The sequence below is a fragment of the Apis dorsata genome, unplaced genomic scaffold (genome assembly GCF_000469605.1).
Source record: "Apis dorsata unplaced genomic scaffold, Apis dorsata 1.3 scaffold_683, whole genome shotgun sequence".
NCBI classification, from domain to species: Eukaryota; Metazoa; Arthropoda; class Insecta; order Hymenoptera; family Apidae; genus Apis; species Apis dorsata.
Window position 1 is genome coordinate 690,556 of NW_006263864.1, and position 20,907 is coordinate 711,462.

Consider the following 20,907-nt stretch of genomic DNA (forward strand, 5'->3'; position numbering starts at 1 on the left):
CGAAGAAAGTATAATAACTGAACCTGCAACAGTTGACACAACATATGCTGCTGTAAAGAGCTCTATAGACGGAAATGTAGAATTAGATTCTACACCTGCAGCAATTCCGACAGCGCCATCTCGAATTAAAATTAATATTACGAAACCATTATGTATTAATAAAGAACCTGAAGAATCAAAGGAAAAAGAAAAATCTATAATTGAAACATCTACTGAAGAAATAATAGAACCTTTGGTGCCTGCTTCTATTAAACCTGCTTTACAAGGTAGAAAACTTTCAAATTTACCTCCTGTGGAAAGAGGGCAAGAGTTATCAGGACTCTGCTCAATTATGTAAATAGTGTACGTAATGTATTTGAAATATGTATGTGCGGGAGTGTGATTTGAATGAATTTGTTTAGTGCTACTTAAAATTAAGTATTGATGCATTGTACATCATATTTGTGCAGCTTATATTACGTGATGTATAATATTATAATTTGATTTTTTTTTTAAATTATCATTATACCATTCATTTTTCTGTATTTTACTTTTCTATTTTTTTCAATGCATATGCACAATTTTTATCTGAATATTTCTTTGATCTACTAATGTGGTATAAAAAATTAATCACATTCATTTACTTTCAAACATCACGTCGTATAAGTTAAAGGATATGTGTTATAATGTGTGACTGTATAAGTGTATGCGTGTATTTAGTTTTTAAATTTTAATTAAGGCGAAAAGAGAACAAGAACTGTACATATTTAATATAATCAGTTTAGTTAGAGGCGAGATATGATATAGTAGCATTCCTAATAATATTGAGTGCAATCGTGTTTCATGACAAAGAAATGTCAGAAATGTAATACTGATATGCACAAGACTAACTGAAAATTTCATACCGTTTGTACTTTGTAAAAACATTTAAAAGGTATTCGATACATTGTTTTCTAGAAGCATCATCTCCTATTTGATTTTACAAAGCACGAAAACGAGGTCTCATAAAAATAATGAATGATTAATCAATTTAGTTAGGTGTACAAATTGTGTGATATAAAATTGTTGATTATAATGTACATAATACCAACACAAAAATAATCCCGATGATATTGGGTAAAAAAGAAAAACAGTTACTACTAGAAAAGGATTATTTTGTTGTATAAAAAAAAAATCTTGTTAATTATTCGGGGTCTGACTTCCTTTGGTTGCTTATTTATGATCCTACTAAATTTACCTCTCTAAAATATCCTTTATGATAATCGCTATTGCTGAATAACTTTAGAAGTTTAAATTTTTAACTATAAAAATATTTGAACAAATAAACAGATAATAATAAGAAGTTACACTTTAGTTGAGATTTGTCTCGGTATTTAATAAATCTTATTTTTAGAAAAAATTGATTTAAAGTTCGTGTTGTTTTCTTATCCTTAATATAATGACTTTGTAATACTAGAACATAATAAAGACTAAAGTGAATAAAGTTATATTTTAGAACACAATATTCGATTATAAATATTTATTTATTTAAATATTCATAAGTAAAAAACAAAAATTTTCTATTTTCATACATTGCTGGTTTTATATAAATATTTTTTTATTTTCTTCTTAGAAGAAAATAATCTTATTTTATAATGTCTTATAATATTTATTTTTTTGTAGAATATAATATGTAATAATAATGATAAATAAATGATAAATAAAATAGTTTTAAAATTCTATTTATAAATTGCAATTATGAGGCCATCTTGGAAAAGGGAGAGTATCCTTAATATTTGGTATATTAAAGATATGTTGTAAAAATCTTTCAAATCCCATTCCAAATCCTCCAGTTGGAACATTGCCATATTTTCTCAGTTCTAAATACCAAGAAAGATCTGATGTTGGAGGTAACTTTAATTTCAATTTTTCATAATTATCTTCACGTAAACTGCCTCCTACTAATTCCCCTACAGTAGGTACTAAAAGATCTATTGCAGCAACCTTTAAAAAAAATATCATATGTATCTTCATAATGATAATTTATATTTAACATATTCAGTATTACTATACTCACTTTTGAAGCATCATCTTTACATTCTTTCATATAAAAAGGTTTACTTTCTTTTGGCCAATTTATAATAAATACTGGAATATTATCATTATATTTCACTAAAAATAATTCATGTTCTTTAGATAAATTTGTTCCAAATTTAATAGGAGTTGATAAGGAATTTGCATTATTTTTTAGAATATTAATTGCTTCATCATATGTTATACATATAAATTTTTTATTTAACCAAGCCACTTTACAACCACCTATTATATGTATATCTGCAGCACCTTTTTCAAATACATCTTTAATAACATATTTTATCAATGATTCAATTTCAATCATTATATCATCAATACTATTAATAAATGCTAATTCAGCTTCTAACATATAAAATTCAGTTAAATGTAATCTTGATTTAGAATTTTCAGCTCTGAATGATGGTCCAAAAGTATATACTTTTGTCAATGATCTAAAATATATAATATGTAATTTCTCATTATTTAATTATTTATAAAACTCTATAATTTATTCACCTTGCTATTGTTTCTAAATGTAATTGACCAGAAACTGTTAAAAATGCCTTAGTATTAAAATATGATTCTTCTTCTGACATATTTTCTCTTTTCATTGATTTTAATACATTTTCACAATATGGTTTTACTAAAAATAATTCACCAGCACCTTCACAGTCATTTGAAGTTAAAATTGGTGTATGTACATTAATAAAATTTTTGCTTCTTAAATAATTTTCAATACTTGCAGTTGTTATATCACGTAATCTTAATAAAGATGAAAATTTTCTAGTTCTTGGTCTTAAATGCAAAAATTGTCTAACATAATCCATATCATAATGCTTTCTTGGAGCAAAAGGATACCCATCCATAACATCACATGTACCAATTACAGTAACATTATTTGTATGCAATTCAATTCTATCATTTGGACTTAAAACTAATTTTCCTTCTGCTATAATACTACTTCCAAAACTTAAATTATCTGGTTTATTGGATTTTGGTATAACAATTTGTAACATTTTAGGAGTTGATCCATCCGTAATATCAATAAAAATATTATTTTTCATCTTTCTGATTGCATGAATCCAACCCTATCTTTAATAGATTGTGAAAATTTAATATATAATAAAATTCAATAGTAAACTATTTTAATATAAAAAAAATATTAAATGAATGATTTTGAATATTAAAAAATTATAAAATACGGCTAACCTGTACTTTTATATTTCTTCCTATATTAGTTTCAGAATTATCTTTATATATTTGCAACATACTGTGAACATTACATTTTGAGAATTTAAGATTAACAAATAAATTTCTGTTAAACTTAAATAACGTTACAAGTGACATTTTTTATATTTAAAACACACTTATAATAAAACAGTAAAGCTATTTTCACAAATGAAATATAAACATAGATGAAGTAAGTATTGAATACTATTAAATAATTAAAGTTTTGAAATACCGATCGTATAAATTTATATTGTAAAATGTCGAAAATTTTGTTCTGTCATTTATATTTTAACGCAGCGAATTTAAAAATTATTTAAATATAAAGATTAAAACAAATAGGATAAAAATATTGAAATTAGCGCCATTTTCATTAACGCCAATAATAGGAGAAAGTAGGATAAGAATTGACTGGCAACATCATCTTTCGACTACTAAATATCTTTTCAAAGACAGAATAAAGAATTAATAATTAATTTCATTTTTTAAGTACTTCTAGAAAGATTTTTTGGAGAGATATTTTTGATAAAAGATAGCGCTAATAGTCAATTCTTATTCAATTTCTATTCTTTTCGTTTTATTTTCTATCTTTGTCTATTTAGTTTACAGTACTTTAAAGATAGCGCTCATTCGCATATTTTTATTCTATCTTTTCTATCTTTTTCTCATTATTTATTTTCTTTCTATATTTATTCTGCAAAATTTATGTGTTTCAAAATTTCAATATTTCATTAACGTTATTTTTTTTTTTTTATATAATCTATTATACAAAATATATATCTATAGAAGATCTTAACTAAGATCTAATCTGTATCATTTTATATAACAAAAATAGTAATTGAAAAAAATCTGAAAAAAAAATGCTAGTAATTATATGATCTTATATGATTTTATTAAATTTACTCTTTACTTTTTACTAAATTTTCATAAAATTAGTAATATATATGCAATTATCTATATTGCAAATATTTAATAAATACGAATATTTATAATTAACTTATATATATATATATTTATACGAGTAATATATAATATGTAAATAAATTTTGCTTTAATAGCATTATATTTAAATCCATTTTCATAAAAAAATTTCACAAATTGATATTATTTTCATTATGTTTTAAATAAAAAACAGTTCAGTACATATATTATATGAAAATATTTATGAAAGAATGCATTGAAGAAATTATTTTTCTATTGATTAAAATCTTGTCTAAAATCTATTGATTATTTTTAGAAACAAAAAAAAATTTTTGTGATTGAATTAAATATAATTTCTATATTCATTTTAACTCATACATTATTAGAACATATATTTTCTAAATATATTATTTTATAAATATTCATATTTCAAAAATATATACAATATTAAAACAATTTTATAATAATTTATTTATATGAAATTAATTGATACTAAATATTGGGTATTGATTAATTGATAAAAATAATTAGGTAATCATTTTATATATAAAATATTATAATTATTAACAATTGAAAGATTGATTATTATTAATAAATGAAATTAAACATCATAATATATATTTAAATGATTAGGAGTGGGCATGAAAAGAGAAATATTTAATAAAAATATTATCAGAGTTTAATAATTTAGAATATTCAGACTTATTCATTCAAAATGCAAGTTAAAATTTATTTACAATCTTAAAATTGAAATACCTTAACATTATGAAAATTTATCCTAATATAGGATACAAATTAATTTTTCTCCAACATTCTTTTCTTTTTTTCTTTTTTTTTTATAATAGATATTAATTCATAAAACCTAATTTAATTAACAAATATTTTATACTTTACAAAAATTTATATTAAAAGTATATAATATGAATATCATTGTCATTATTGTCGTGATTTTTGCTTGAATAAAAGAAGATTTACTTCTGTCACTATCTAAAGGAGAATGTTGCGATATCGATGCAAGTTGCACAGCTGCGATAAAAATTTCACATTTCGTTATAATGTATATTATAATGTATTATAATTATTAATTATGTATTACAATTAAATAACTTAACCAAGATTTTAAATTACCTGGTACTATTGTATCCTCTTGTATCGCGTTTGTTATATAATTATCCTTATCTGCTAAAAAAATTATATAGGTCATGAAAACGTAAATAAAATGAAACTATTTACAAGTCAAAGAAAAGCTCACTTATTTTTATTACTTACAAGCACCTTCTGTAGCGAATCTTATTATTTCCGATGGTTTACTCCAACCATAACGATTTTTTGATAAAACGAGCGCTTCATAATGTGTTGCTTCTTCTAATCCTGTCAATTTGAAGGAATATGTGTGAATATAACTATTTCCATCACTGCCGCTGGGTATATATAATTTACGCCATTGTCCAGGAACGCCATTCTAAAAATTGAAAAATTGAAAACGGTTCAAATACAATGGTAAAATACACATTTATTCTATGTTACAATCAATTAAATTCTATTAAAATCTTACCACATATTTACGAAATTTAAATTCGTATTGTACGATACGATTGTAACTGTGAACTTCCCAGACGAAATTGTACGAAGTTTTAGACAAACTATGCGAAGTCTTTTTAAAAACGGCCGGATTTGCAATACCCGATAATTCGACCGCCGCTTCCGTAATCCCTAAGGAATTCGAAGCTCTGCATAGATAGAAACCATAATCTGTCGTCCTGACGTTCCTTATTACCAAACTATGATCGCTGCCCGCATTATGTTTCACTATCCTTGATGAATATTTCACGCTTTTATTGTTGAAATACCATTCCACCTGAAGATCAAATTTTAGAATGATATAAAAGTGAAAAAAAATCATATTATATCATTCTTGTTATTATATTTATCCATTAGTTAAAAATCATCGATGAGAAAACTGTTCGGCAGAATACACTCCGATATATTCTGAGAGAAGTCTAAAAGAAATGCTGCGTCAGCAATGAATTTAACCTTAGTAGCCATTTTTTTGTAAGAAGTATCGCGAGTCACGTTTCCCGCCAATCGATTTGTCACACGTTACCACTTCCAAGGGATAGATTCACAGAAATTGCTTCACAGATAATACCATTATGCCGAACGAATAACTCGTTAAGAAACGATGCCGAAATAAAAATCAAGAAATTCCTTTTTTGATGATGATGTCTAATGAAAACGAATTCAAAAGTGAAGCCAGGAAGTAATTAAACGATAACGAAGGTATTCCTAGTTACGTTAGGCTTGACTCCAAACCCATTATTGTTCGAACTGTTAATTACTAGCGTCGTAATTACATCGTTCGTAGTCTTGCAAAACTGCTCACCGTTGCCTCTGGCCAAGCAGTAACCCCACAATGCAGCTGCACTCGTATCCCAGCGGGTGCATGCATCCAAGTTTTCGTCATCTCGATTCTAGGTTTGTCTGTCGATCAATTGAAACGAATATTGATCCGATAAAAGAAAAGGAACATTGATTATTTGATAATGTTAAAGAAACGATATCGATCGAAGGAAGAAAAATTAAGGATCTCGCATAAACTTAATTTCATTTTACTTTCTATTACGCGTGAATTTTTATTACGAATGAATTCTTTCTTGGAATATAAAACAATTTTTGACCCTTTTTCCAAAATATTTGATGTTTAATGATTTTTTCAATCATTCAAATCACTTAATGATGAATCATTTAAATTATATTCAAATTATGTTCACTAAAAAAATTCGCATGTTTTGTGGACTAACTCTATTATGTATGTAAAATATTTATCGAACAAACGACTCGTGATTTTTAATTGATATGAGAATTATAAATTATGCATTGTCTTGTAAATTATGTATCAACAATTTAACACATTTGAGAATAGCGATGCTACAATTAGATCATGCGGTCATTTGATTGAAATACAAAGGAGAAGAATGTAATTTCCTAATTTAATTACAATCGTTTAACAACGTATGCAGGATGGTACATGCTGCTATTTCCGTGCATACATATAGGCATATATAAAGTCGATTAAGTCGTACGTAGGTGGATCACAAATTTGCGTTACAACCATGCAATCATAATAAAATATAATTTATCGTGATGCAATCATAAGAGATTATAAGAAATTTGACAAAATGATACTTACATCTAACATGCAAATCTATGGTGGCCATGGCAGGTTCGCCAACATCATTGTTTGCAACACAAGTGTATCGACCAGCATCGCTCGGGCTTTCAGCATGGAATCGTAGACGTGATCTATCATATAAAAGTGGTATTTCTCCGTCCTATTAAACAGATAAATATTTTTAAGAACCGATTTTTGACCGATGTTTTATTTTTCATTTTCCTAACCTAAACATACCACTTACTTTATTCCTCCAAGTAATGATCGGAACTGGAACACCTTTTGCGACACATGCCATATCTACTTCTTCATCTAAATTCACTTCCAGTTTACCAGATTCTGGTATTGGATGAACGCTAGGTGGATCTGCGGTATATTCAAAAATATATAACATTTTTTTTCTCATTCTTTACATTCTCACACTTAATACAAATTCTTTTCCTCTTTGAAAATATTTTTCGTATTAAATAACATTTACAACAATAATAAAATTAACTACTAAAAATTTTTTAATCAAAATATTTAAGAAAACTGTTTTATAAAAGCGTGCAAATAGTATTTGGAATTGAATTCTATAGCTTTTGTCCAACAGATACGACAGATAATATTAATTCAATCCGAATGACATGTATATAAATATGTAGATATGTTATGTATCGTTAGGCAAATACGAATGGGCAAATACGTTTTTAATTTCGTAAGATCTGAAAAAGTTACAAAATTCAATTCCATCGACAAATAGTCGAGCTAGTTAGAATTCTTCTTTCTTTTAGAAGAAAAAGAAATCTGCGCTTAGTTTCACGAAATGGAACCGAAATCCTTACGACTGGAAAAACTCGACGGAGAATTTCAAAATTCTGGGGAAACTTTTTTGAATTTGTTTGAGAAACGATGTAGAGCTCGAATAGCAGTTTCGGGTCATCCATAATTTCAACGACGATAGGATCGATATCTGTGTTTAACTTTCCTACAAAACACACATCATATTCTTCAATCTTCTTCAACTATCTCTTCTAAATTTTCGATTTCGATTAATTTGTTACTCTTGATTGATTCTGTTCTTTCAATCAATTAACGATATATAAAAAATGTTATTAAGCAATTTAAACATCAGGATCGAATTATCAAATTTCAGATAATAGAACAAGAAAATGTAAACGATAGGATTGAAATATCTAGCGAATGAGTATACATCCATAAAGTGAAAAATCTCTGTCGGATAAAATTTGATCTCAATACCGATCTACTTACACATTACTTCAATCTCGTGTACTTGTGTGGCATGTCCCCAGGGAGCTGGTCGAGACGCTTGGCATACATATTCCCCGGTATCGTTCCGTTTCACGTGGGAGACCTCCAAGCTTCTGTTTGAGTACATTTTAACTCTTTCAGGTGGTTCGTGTCGTGGTTCGCCGCTGTCAGCTAAAAGGATACCATCTCTCCACCACCTCACCCTCGTCTGCACGTTATCTAGCCGTATAGAGAATAATATATACACGTATATATGGAAATTTTTCATCTATTCGAAATTCGATACGAAAAATTTAACGTCCAACTTTATGAATAAATGTATTATTTCCCCTAATAAATTCGATCTATCGCAATAACATTCAATCGCGTATCCGGTATGCGCGCATGATTCCAAACCGATAAGCGATCGAATGCCTTTTCCCTGACCCAATTTACCCAATTAATCCTAACTCAATGGAATATTAAAAGCGATCGATGGTTACGTTCCAGAATGACAAGAATCCGTATAATCCGAAACAAAGTCTTTAATTCGTACCGATCTTACGATCTTCGATCCGTCTTAACTTATGCCCTTCTTATCAAAGTTGCGACAAGGTAAAGCAAATGGCTGACAGACAATCCAGTTAGGCGAAATCACCGATGACAGCTCGATCGATTGTACAGTAAATTGTTTGCGTTCTATACCTGTACACGAGTTTCGCGAATGGACTGTGTTATTGCTTAAGGAAATTAACATCGATCGTTGTCCGAAATTGCAACGTTCTCTTTTTACTCTCGATCGAGTTACAATATCATATTTATTTCAAAATGATTTTATTTTTTTTCGAAATAGCACGATCCGTTATTATACCTGAGATTGTTTTCAATATGTAAATGTTTTGTTTTTGGATTGAAAAAAAAAAAATTTAAGAATGAGCAAGAAGCTACTTACCAAGATCCTCCACGTAACACGGAAGCAAAACTGTATCGTTTTCGAAGGTCTTTACTGTTGTAGGATAACTTTTAAATCCATTGTTCGCTGTCGCTCGACTACCTGTAACGATAAATAACTTAAATGAAGATAAATTCGTACTCAAAAATTTGTCTCTGGATTACACATTACGATAAAAAATCTTTTTTTTTTAATTTTTGTTTTCGTTTAATTTTTCATTTTGAAAAAATATAAAATCTGAGTTTTAGAATTATATTGCAAATTTTGCTTTTTAGCTTTCGCGAAAGCAGTAGTATAGCCGCGTTTTCTCGCGGTGAATTCGTGAAAAGTTAAATGCAGATTTTCCATGCATTATGTATAAGCAATTTTCGTGGTGTATGTGACAGCACTCAAGTAATGGAACACTACTACTTTCTTGTTCAAACGGATTGAATTTCCGGAAACATAGCGAATCATTTATTTTTCTTATTAAAAGGAAAAAAGTGAGAAAAAAAAAGTGAAAGAAAGAAGAAAGAGAAAAGAAAAAGGAAAGAAGAAAAGAGCGCGGGAACAGTTTTGCGAAGTGTTTATGATTATAGAAACGAAATAAACAGAGCGGAAACAATCTAGCGAAATTTTCAGCGAAACTCATGTAAAACTCATTTCCGCGTCCGTTGCATTATTTTTTCTTTAAATAATAAATAATTCTTTTGTCTCGATGCGAGCGGGACAAGCGAGAAAATATTGGTGGGAGAATTAATTTGAATGAATTTAATCGAAGATAAAGAAGATAAGTAAGAGAGTTGAGAAAGTTCGATGAAAATCGAAATCTTTGTATCGTTTTCTATATTCTATGTGTATAATTGTATATGAGATACAATTATAGAAAAAAAAAATGTATGTGTGCTTGGTAAATTGTGTAATTTTTCCGCTCACCTATGATAAAAATGCAAAGCATCCAGCCGAAAACCATCATGTTATAAAAACATGTATATACGTTTTATCACCCTCGTGCTACGCTAAAATAAACGAAGAATAGAAAACGATGGAGAATGATGACCGTGGTACATACGCGTGTACTCTTCAACTTTTCACGAGACACTGATCTTTGGTTAAGGTGGTGATCGTATTCCATGCGATCTTAACTCATACACACACACACGTACGCTCACGCACACTTGTCGTCCAGCGTAATTATGACCAGTTGGCCATTGTGTGATCCAGGGATGCTCATATTGTCACCTATAAAAACATTTGTCATTTTCGAGAGGAGATGAGAAGCAATAAGATCTTCGAAGAAAATCTTAAAAAGAAATTATAAAATTATAGAATTGATGTAATTGTACTTTTCTCTCTCAAATATCTGAATGTTCGATGTACATTTCGTATCAAGTATTCCTTGAAGATTAGAATTTTGGTAAAAAGAACGAATTTAATCGATATGTATTTACATGTAAGAATACATGTGCACTATATGACATTTATATAAGAAGATTCAAACGAAAGGTTTCCATTCTGATTGAGAACCTTTGCACCCTATTGCAATGCTGTCACTACGTATTACACGCATAGGGTGTCCATCTACCAACACCAAAGGCATTCTTCTATAATTTGTTCAATTTACGCACCGACACGTACCATACATAGAGTCATTCATCGAGTTATCCATTAAATCGTTAATCTAATGTATGAATCGACGGCCCCCTTTTTAAAAGGAGGCGACAAATCGTGTATTATCCATTACAATTGTAAACAAATGAAAATTTCATTGTCACTGCTACGCTATCATTCGAGAGACAATGAAACGTTCATGATAGGAATGAAAATAATTATTCAATCGATAAAATGAAAGGAAGATGATTTTTTTTCATTGGCCACGTTTTACGAATTCTATCTTTTCATTGTGAACATCTTTCCTTTTCTGAATTGAATATCTTGGAAACGTGATCAAAATAATCCAACAAATTAAGGATATTGATTTTAATTTCTCTTGATGATAGAAATGACAAAAAGAATAAAGTTAACGAATAAGGAGAATAAAAACGAACCTGCTTCAAGATATTTTGAAGCAGAGATCATGAAAAATTAATGATGCAACTTCTGTATAGATTATGTATAATTTTAATCATCCTTAACGGAATATGGTTAAAATATCCTTAATTATTAAACGTGGTAAAAACATGAAAATTATTTTCACTCAAAAATGAGTAGTTTTAATCTTAGTATAAAACTTCAAATACTACTATAAAAATTCAATTCATTATTTGAAATGAGATCCTTCGCAATTCGCAATAATTGGTTACGAGTGGCGCTTGACTTCTATCAGATGGTAATTCCGTGGATCTTATTTAGATAATAGGTCGGCGCACAATTTTCACAATTGTATTAATCTCTGGAAATTCGTCTTTAATCCTTTGCATTCTTTACTTATCATTCATTCATTGATTAATTCTACTAATTTGTAATTTTGTTCTTGCCCTTGAATGCCAATGATAAACGCAATAACGAGTGTATATCATATGTATATCGAAGATATAAAAGTGGTCTGTTTAATAATGGGCATCATCGACGCAAATAATGCCACTGAATCGCATTGTTAATGCATTGTGGTCCACAGTCAACAGTCTAACCAACATTCAGCTCGATGCGTTGATAATATTAACCAATGAATGAATTTCATTCAGATATCGACGTCACTGGTAAACGGGGCAATTCATTCACGATAGCTAGACCTCTATAAATAACCGAAAATTAACGCGAGGTTTTGCTAAACGCCGCGCCGCGCGGCTCGATGTAACAGTTGAAACGTTTCGAATAGATCGGTGCGAACACGTTGTGCTTCAGTGGCAGATTTAAATTGGCCGTATGTTTTAACTGTGCAACGGGAGATTAATCCAGAATAAAGAAACAATAGTATAGAGTTTGTTATTCGTGAACGCTGATGAAAATTTTTTTTTCGCGTTCTGGTGGAAAATGTATCAGTCCATGAGAGATATGCATTATACGAAAAAAAAAAAAAAAAAAAAAAAACAATGAACAATAGCCTGGTGAAATATATAGAAGCGATAAAAGATTTTTAACACTGACCTACATTTTGTTAAAATATCGTTACACATTAATTTATAATTCAAAACTCGCACGCGACATAAAAATTCTGTAGCTGAGTTTTTACGCTCATGTTTTTCGATATCGTGTGCGTTCTAATCTCTTTTTTATCATGTGATCAAACTTAATGCGCTCCTTTTTCCTTCTTCGATTCGTATCGTTAATCTTAAATATTACGATATATCTGGGATCGCTTAGGATATTTCGAGCTATCTTCTTCTACACCGGAATTTTTATTAGGAACTCGAAGAATTTGTATAAATTTTTTCTTGAAGGTTACGATATAAATTGCATTCTTAAGAAGAGCGATCGATTTTTCGAAGATATTATTTTCTAATCGTCTCGAGATATTTCATCTTAAATATGCATAACCGGAATGAAGTTGGTTCTTACAAAATGTGAACGGACAATAACGATGTCTACGCTTTTTCTTTTCTTTCGCGTACTGTATCCAGCTGCTACTGACAAATTGTGCAAACTGCCTACGGCGACACGCGTTCCCGCTTTTTTCTTACACCGAAAATGAATGCGTTTGTCACACGATTCGCTGACACGCTGTTGATCATTCTTTCGATTTCGAGGGTCCACGATGCATTTCTACACCTTTTTCCATGACACCGACAAATCTACTTATACGCAAACTGATAAACGAGGATATTAAGAATTTTTTTTTTTTACCTATCGCGCTTTCAAGTTAGTTCATATTTGAATAAATACTTTCGAGCGTTTTAATTATGCCTTCTTAAAGAAGACTTGCGTGCATCGTGTATTTCAATCGCTCTATTACGTTGCGTTTATCGTCGTAGCAATCGAAATAAATCGAAGCTGTTTTCCACGTATCTCGTCTAACTAAGCATTAAAAGCACGGAAAGCTGATTGAAGTATTTTCGTGTAATAAGGCTGATGCAATCTGTGCTCATGAATAATGCGCATGGAGTACACGAAAATCGGTCCGTAATTCACTCGATAATTCGCCGTTTCATGGCTTTTTAAATTCAATCTCGTTTCTTCACTTCCGTTTCTTTCTTTCCAAGTCTTCGAAATATTTATCCTTGAACTTCGTTTATAAAAATTTGGTGAACGAAATTATTCATGGATTGATTATTTATGCATTACTTATACATATTCGAATAATCCTACGGTTCGCACCCGATATTTCCGGCGGAAAGGTAAGAAGATATCTTGGCTTCGGTAGTTATTTTCGACTAGGCTTTTCGTTGGCCTCTCGTGGATGAAAAAGAAGAAACGAGAAAGTGAAACGTAGAGCGGCAATAATCCTCCCCTCTTGCTTCGAAACGATTGCACGCGTAGTCGTGCGAATCCATGTGAATATGCTTAATCCAATGTGAAGAAGAAGAAGAAGAAGAAGAAGAAGAAGACACTTTAGTGCGGTTCTCAATTATTTGATACGTTGAATAAAGTGACATAGAAGGATTGTTAAGTTGATTGTAAAATTTGTTTATGAGGAGGGAGAGGTCGATGAATCGTAAATGTTTGAGCATTTTCAACGAGCAACATTTTCAAAAATATTTAAATTTGCCATTGATACAATTTAATGCGAAAGATAAATATTCTTCCTCATCTTTGAACTCATCTCCTGGATTATTTTATTCGTGAATCGTTCTCGATCAATATCGATTTTGTCTCGCGGTTGACATTCGCACAGAAAGTTCTTCTTATGAACCGCGACAACGGAGTACAAGGCAGTAGCTAAAAACTCATGGTTTAATTAAGCTAATTTACCGAAGCACTAACCCCAAGCGAGCCATTGTCTGTTGAAGCGTGTTTACGGAGGGCTCAAAGGAATATCTGCTAGTTAAAGACGGAAATGGGATTAATTGCGCAGGTCATGTTGGTATACCGGAAATTTTTTACGCACCGATTCCTAAACGAACGTTTAATCGCTGCAAATGTGAAAAAAAAAAAGATGCTCGTTCGATTACATCGATCGATGTTCCATAATTAGATTTTCAATTAATCCTCGATGATTCGGGATACGCGAAATAAATGATATTACACAATCGTAATTATTCTACTTTTTCCAAGTTTTTCAATTTCTATTATCAAAAAACACATATATCCATTACGTTACGTATTCGATGTAATCGATATATCGATAAATGATATCTGTTGATTTAAATATTAAAAAATACTTAGACGATACGCGATCTCATTGAAGAGGGCTGAAAAGATTTGAAAAAAGCAAACCAATTAATTTTCTACCGTGAATTAACGCAATTTATGTGGTTAGATTTTATCGATGTTCCGCGTTAAACAGTCCTCTCGGTACAACAATATTTCGAGTCACTCCCTTCGTATATGTGCGAAACGTCGTTTGTTTCCTCGACGACGATAATTCCGAAAACGCACGCAAACGCGTAAATAAAACTGCGTATCAAATGAACAACCTCGACATATTTCGAGAAATATACAAACACGACCATGAATAATTCAGTCATTGTAATTGACGATGATTTATGTAGAATAAACCTCACCTAACTTTTAACGTAGTTTCGTAGATCAATTAATTTGGAAGGAAAGGACGTATTCGCCAGAGGGCACGTTACACGGGCTCGATTCAAGACTATCAAATAGAAACAAGGCACAAGATGCGACGTGAGTGCATCAAAGCTTGCATATATCGCAATGCATCAATACGAAGTGCATAATTCTCTATGAAAAGCGACTGCCGCGAGAATGTTCGATGGACGTTAATGAATCGTCGATAGGATCGTGATATTGTTCTCGAGATTCGATTAGTATCGGCTATAATATAATACTTCGAAATGGTCTTTAGAATGTTCTCAATTACCCGTTTAATAGTTGTCTCGGTCAATTTATGTTTGTAACGAACTGTACGTATTTCCTTCATAAATTCATTACTTTATTTAGTTTATTTTATTTTATTTTTTTTTTTTGAGGGAAAGAAGGGGGAAAGATTTGTGGTGATGATTTGAAGGTTATAAAATTTGCATAATAGAAATGATCGTATTCATTCGCGTTTAATGAGTTTCACTATTTATCCAATAATGAATTCAATTAATTTACGGTTCTAAAATTTTCGATTCATAAAAATTGCACGCACGAGAGACACGCGATCCAGCGTGCCTTCCGTTTATTGAATTCCTATTAATTCGTCGATCATGTCTCGATACAGATATATTAATCAATAATAACATCGCTCGAGAGAAGATTCATATAATATTGAAATTCCGTGCGTATTTGTTAATATTATTTATATCGAGACGCAACGGATTGCATCATTATTGTACAATAGAGGTAATCGATGAAATTTCGATAATTTCATTAATGAAAACTTAATTCCTGTATTAATATCGTGACAAAAATATCAATCGCTCTACTTATTCATTAATGTATTCATTTAAATACTAAAATGTTAAATAAATTAAGAAACGATAAGAAAAACAGTTCGTGATATTTATTTGAATTTATATCGCTCTTTTAATTATTAATCGCTATAATATTAATTGGCTCGCTTTATAGTTGCGAGTTTACGATAAAAGCCATTAACCCGATCATGTAAATTCAACTTACAAGTCAGTCGACTAACGAGATTTGAAATGAAATCCGATTAGAATACAAAGCGTATGAGGAAAGTTTCGTTTCACAGAGTATAATGCAAATTTTCGTGCTTAATTGCATCTGTTTCAGGAAGTTTCACGGTTTTCACGAATGAAATGTAAATTATTTAATAGTGGTATTTAGGAGATATAATAAATATCCATTTGAACGACAATTTCAATGAACGTATTTTTTAAGAATGGAATTGAGAGGAGAACTGTTCTGAATCCTCTTGAAACTACTTTCGTTCTTGAATAACTCAACGACCCAGTCGAGTTATGGTGGCTGGATGATTAGTCCGACGCTTTGCAGTGGGTAAATTTGCCAGACCAAGAGGCTTAGGTACGACTTAATAAAGACAAGATTATCATGGTAAATACAGACCAGAGAACAGTGTAAACGTGGTGATTCTCTTCCATAACATTCAATTACGTCGAAAGGAACATTAATCTTGTAATATAACAATATTATATCAAAAGTCACCGTATTTATTGCCTCACTTTTTGAATTACTTTTTGTAAAAAAAGACGAAGAACGTAAAATCGATAAACTTTTATTTTCACCGTTAAATCATCGTTATGTCATTTTAAACGCTACTTCTGTTCGATGATTCCTTAAGGGACATCACGATAAATAGAATCTTCGATGACCGTTGGAAGCTAAGTGGCAGCGTCAGGAAGTAACTTGAAAACCCGCTATTGATCGCGCTTCTGAGGACAAGATTGTCGAAGAAATCCTCCAGAGAGATCTGTTCCTTTGTCGAGCGAACTTTCTTTCCAATTCCATAGATTTTCAAAGTTTTCCTTAAATTAATCAAAAAAATTTAACATCTTTCCGGAATTCTTATACACTCGTGAAAAATTATCGAAGAAATATACGAAAATATTCAATACGAACGAACGCGTAAAATGGATGAGAATGTGGAATCACATCACGTGACATTAAGCTAAAAAAAATGATAATATACTCGAGATGGAAATCTACGGGTTAATGAAACGATAAAAATCCAATTAACGCGTCGTTACCGTTTATCTGGGGCGAAAGAAACTCCGGTAATCCGGAGCGAAATGATGGCAGAAATAACGAAGCAGCTTATTTCCGGTGCCGCGTCCCGTAAATCGGTAATTTCAGCGGGAGAACGAATCGGTAAACGAAGTTTACGCGTAGTTAAGGGCCAACAGCCTTCAATTCTCTTTGTGCCAGCTAATCCGTTATCCGGAGAGATCTTTCTAACGAATTTGTCTCAGCTCGTTTAAAGATCCTGCTAGAAGTTCTTGCCACAAACGTTACTGTCATGTCGCAAACGTTAACTACGTAACCTTTCGTCCGTGCCTCGAACCGGAAACACCAATCTCCTACGGTTACGAATATATTCTCGCTCCAATTATCTCGTGCGTACAGTTCCTAGATTGCTAATTCATTTTTGCCACATAGCTCATATTTGTAGTATCGATTTAATTACAATTACAGAGAGAGATAATATTATAGTAATAATATTTTGCTATGAAAATTGCTACGATAGAAATGGAAATGATTGGTGAAAATAAAGATTTAAAATGGATTTAAAATTAAATTAAAATAGAAATAATTTAATGTCATTTTTAAACGATTTCCGCTTATAATCGTGAAAAACTTATTTCTCGTCAGGATCGTCGTTCATTTTACAAAATCAAAAGTCAGAAATAGGAGATTTAAAAATATTTGAATATTTTTTTCCTATGTTTTCGTTTTAAGTAATTTTTATCGTACCTTTATTCTCATATTTTTGCAAATGATACGATTATATTTTTCAATTATTGTTAGTCGCTTTTGAGAATTTTCGTCACATCACGTTATCTATCTTCCATCCATTTTATCGATATCTTTATTACCTTCGCCTTTCTGTTATTTCTACCAAGTCAACCGCTTTGTCTCGCATGCTTCCATCCACTTCCTTTCATTTCGAGAAGTAAAACGGTCCGCAACGATGATCGTCTCCTCTTACCTTTGATTGACCCACTGACACACAAATTTAAGCTTCCTCCCTTTCTTTTAAAACGTTCTATTCGTTTTTAACTGCTCGTTTCGCCAAGACTGAATTTTCTAACTATAATCCATTTTTTTCACAATTCTTTCTATATAGAATGTTTGACCATTTTTTTTTTTTTTTATAAATCTATGACTTAAATATAAGTTAAATCTATGAGTTAACAGTTCTGACTTTACTCGTCATACCCCTGATTTCATAGCCCACTTTCTTTCAGTTTATTTCCCTTTGTTTTATTTTTTCACGACCTATACATGAAACTTAACCGTTAACCTCCTCACGCTATCGTTTTAGGCACGAACCTCATTCTCTATTCTTTATAGTTTATCTATATTCCTGATTTAACATTTTCCTTAATTTTTTTTTTATTTATTTAAATATGAGCAAAGTATTATTTTTTTTTTCTATCGTACAATTTCATGCACGTTTTAACTTATTTATTCTGTGCAGGTTCGTTCGCGAATGCATACATAGAATTGATGGTAAAATATGCAAGTAGAACGTGGATATCGGTAGAAAAATTTTGAAAAGAAAAAAGAAATATCTTAGCAATGTAAAAATTTGAAAATCTTCAATATTTCTCAATGAGATTCGCTATAAAATATTAATTCATTGCTACAATTCTACGTGCAAATACACTTTTTTTATGACTCGTAAAGATTATAAATTCAGAATGATAAAAATAAACGCGTGTTTCACGCATTGTTAGTATTCAGAAATTAATGAATCTTTTGTATCTTTTGTATATACAAGATCCTTGAGTACACGTTACATTTCTATTTCTAAATTTAAATGTTAATTAATCAATTAATCATTATTTAAATATGAACTATTGCTATTTTCAAAAGTCACGAATAAAATTAACTCAGACTAAACGAGATCGTGTACTCGAAACAGTCATCCGTGACTGTTTCTAGATTTACATTTTCATCGTCACAGCCCTATGATTCTCCATTATCGTTGACCACCGTTCTGATTTTTAATGGATGCAAAACGAATGCATACATGCAAAGCGGCATGCAAATCGAGGAATACAACTCGTTGCTGTCGCATCTCGCTCAACGTGTGCGAGCGGAACGATTGAACGCATTGATCGAGAAAGAATCTGGATATTCCAATGAAAAGTTCGCGTGAAAATCAGAAAATCTGATTTCGTGTTTCGTTAAGCGAAATTCTTTTTTGTCGTTGAGACGATTGTTAATTTTGTTTTCTTTTTTTTTTTTTTTTAGATTTTTTAGATAATCGATGTATCTACGAGTAATCGATATAAATTGCCCCCTTTTATCGATTTATGTTTGTCAAACGCCGTGAATGCTTGGCAACCCCAAGACGCATGGGGTCGATGTAAATGTAAATTGACATCTGGCGTCGATATATCGTGCGTCAACGAAACACCAACACCGAAAATTAGGGCTGATATTAATAGATTTCAAGCGAGATATATTACAGTCTCGTTTACGTGTATTATACAAGATCGCTCATTCAATTCGACATCAAAGCCTGAAATTTGGCCTAATAAATTTTATGTGAAAAATCCTCCATTAATGAATTTTATTCGATTGAATCGTTTTGTTTTATATTGTTTTCAACTATTTTAAAAAATTTTGCATATGTATTAAGAAAGGCTTGAATATTCATTCCGTTTCCATATTAAAAAATTGTTATGCCTCGTAATATTATTATTCAAGAATTTATTTATCTTCGAGTCCTTAATAAGTAACCTCGACTTTATCCAATAAATGACAAACTCCATTTTCGTTCTTTTCCATAATTTTACTCTTTCGTTCGATTCTACGATACACGTTCAAGGTTCATGATTTAATCTTGATCCAATATATTCCCGTTATTGAGAGATAAGAAAGAAAGAAAGATTGCGAAGAATGTGCTGCCATATCGTGATACTAGCTGGCCAGATTAATATTTGAAAGAGTCATATTAGAGCACCTCAACCATTCTAAAGGTTGAGAGTCACTATTCTGCGCTCGACATTTATGACACGAAATTTGCTGAAGATATCCGTTTTCCTGAGGGTCGTAGAACGACGATGCTTGTCTCTAAACCTTCATCTCGTACCATGACCACGAAATGGAAAGCCATCTCATATTGATGAAACAATAAAACTTGGCCACATTTACAGAACGTGAAAAGGATTATATTCAAATTGCAATTACACGCCGTTAATTTCAAATATATATAATTGATATTCGAAGAAGAATAAGATATTTTCATTCTTTTATTTTTTTTACTGTTTCCCTTTAGTAAATTAAATTACTTCTAAGATTCCAGTAGCATGATCGGTAAAACGCGAAACTGGCGAGTTTTTCGATCAATCCCATTTCAGAAATTGATTTCACTGGCAGCCTTGGGGAATTTATGTCTTTATACTTTCGAAGATTAAAAAAACCACTGGCGTAAAGTAGGTAAACGGAAGCATTTTAATATGCGAAATAATGGAACGAGCACTTCGCTTTTATAAAGAACACGAACATGAAATTTACAAAAAAATCGATTTATTCCGATTTCATGTGTAAATATAATTATAAATCGAGATACGTAAAGTTTAATTTTTGTTTTATTAAAAAATGACCAATCTTATATACTTATCACGGATGATAGGAAAATCTCGATACTTTTTAAGAAAAAAACTTTTTTAATTCGTTGGAAGAGATTTTTTTTTTTTTT

At 30.7% G+C, this 20,907-nt stretch overlaps 3 protein-coding genes across 7 annotated transcripts in view; 1 reads left to right on the plus strand and 2 right to left on the minus strand.

The window, feature by feature from the left end:
- The window catches only part of LOC102678817, a 10,797-nt gene extending 9,426 nt beyond the window's left edge, over positions 1-1,371 (plus strand). For all 4 annotated transcript variants that reach the window (XM_006622274.2, XM_006622277.2, XM_006622275.2 and 1 more), the window contains one exon: positions 1-1,371. This exon is cut by the window's left edge and continues 2 nt beyond it. In XM_006622274.2, the coding sequence (XP_006622337.1) occupies positions 1-337 (337 nt within the window). In that variant the 3' untranslated portion in view covers positions 338-1,371.
- Positions 1,372-1,483: 112 nt separating this feature from the next.
- LOC102679220 (probable asparagine--tRNA ligase, mitochondrial) lies at positions 1,484-3,580 on the minus strand. Of its 2 annotated transcripts, none has more exons than XM_006622279.2 (4): positions 3,241-3,580; positions 2,548-3,123; positions 2,036-2,483; positions 1,484-1,962 (listed from the first exon to the last, which is right to left on the minus strand). In XM_006622279.2, exons 2-4 carry the CDS (start codon positions 3,093-3,095, stop codon positions 1,702-1,704), a joined length of 1,257 nt encoding a protein of 418 aa, XP_006622342.1. In that variant the 5' UTR covers positions 3,096-3,123; positions 3,241-3,580; the 3' UTR covers positions 1,484-1,701. The 2 variants fall into 2 exon arrangements, with proteins under 2 accessions (XP_006622342.1, XP_006622341.1); XM_006622278.2 differs by having other exon boundaries at positions 2,548-3,119; positions 3,241-3,393.
- Positions 3,581-4,884: 1,304 nt separating this feature from the next.
- Positions 4,885-10,634, minus strand: LOC102679427 (neurotrimin-like). The gene is made up of 10 exons (XM_006622280.2): positions 10,449-10,634; positions 9,534-9,635; positions 8,603-8,821; positions 7,596-7,717; positions 7,370-7,511; positions 6,563-6,660; positions 5,735-6,037; positions 5,449-5,641; positions 5,308-5,361; positions 4,885-5,205 (listed from the first exon to the last, which is right to left on the minus strand). Exons 1-10 carry the CDS (start codon positions 10,486-10,488, stop codon positions 5,063-5,065), a joined length of 1,416 nt encoding a protein of 471 aa, XP_006622343.1. The 5' UTR covers positions 10,489-10,634; the 3' UTR covers positions 4,885-5,062.
- Positions 10,635-20,907: the final 10,273 nt, after the last annotated feature.

What these genes read in the sequence shown, in the direction of transcription:
- LOC102679220 (XM_006622278.2), bottom strand. Translation starts at nt 3,378, where the DNA reads ATGTCACTTGTAACGTTATTTAAGTTTAACAGAAATTTATTTGTTAAT. An exon ending in GAAGAAATATAAAAGTACAG is followed by an intron (nt 3,120 to 3,240) that starts GTTAGCCGTATT and finishes TATTAAAGATAG; the next exon opens with GGTTGGATTCATGCAATCAG. An exon ending in GTAAAGATGATGCTTCAAAA is followed by an intron (nt 1,963 to 2,035) that starts GTGAGTATAGTA and finishes TTTTTTTTAAAG; the next exon opens with GTTGCTGCAATAGATCTTTT.
- LOC102679427 (XM_006622280.2), bottom strand. Translation starts at nt 10,488, where the DNA reads ATGATGGTTTTCGGCTGGATGCTTTGCATTTTTATCATAG. An exon ending in GTGTTACGTGGAGGATCTTG is followed by an intron (nt 8,822 to 9,533) that starts GTAAGTAGCTTC and finishes CTATACGGCTAG; the next exon opens with ATAACGTGCAGACGAGGGTG. An exon ending in AGAGGATACAATAGTACCAG is followed by an intron (nt 5,206 to 5,307) that starts GTAATTTAAAAT and finishes TTTTTATCGCAG; the next exon opens with CTGTGCAACTTGCATCGATA.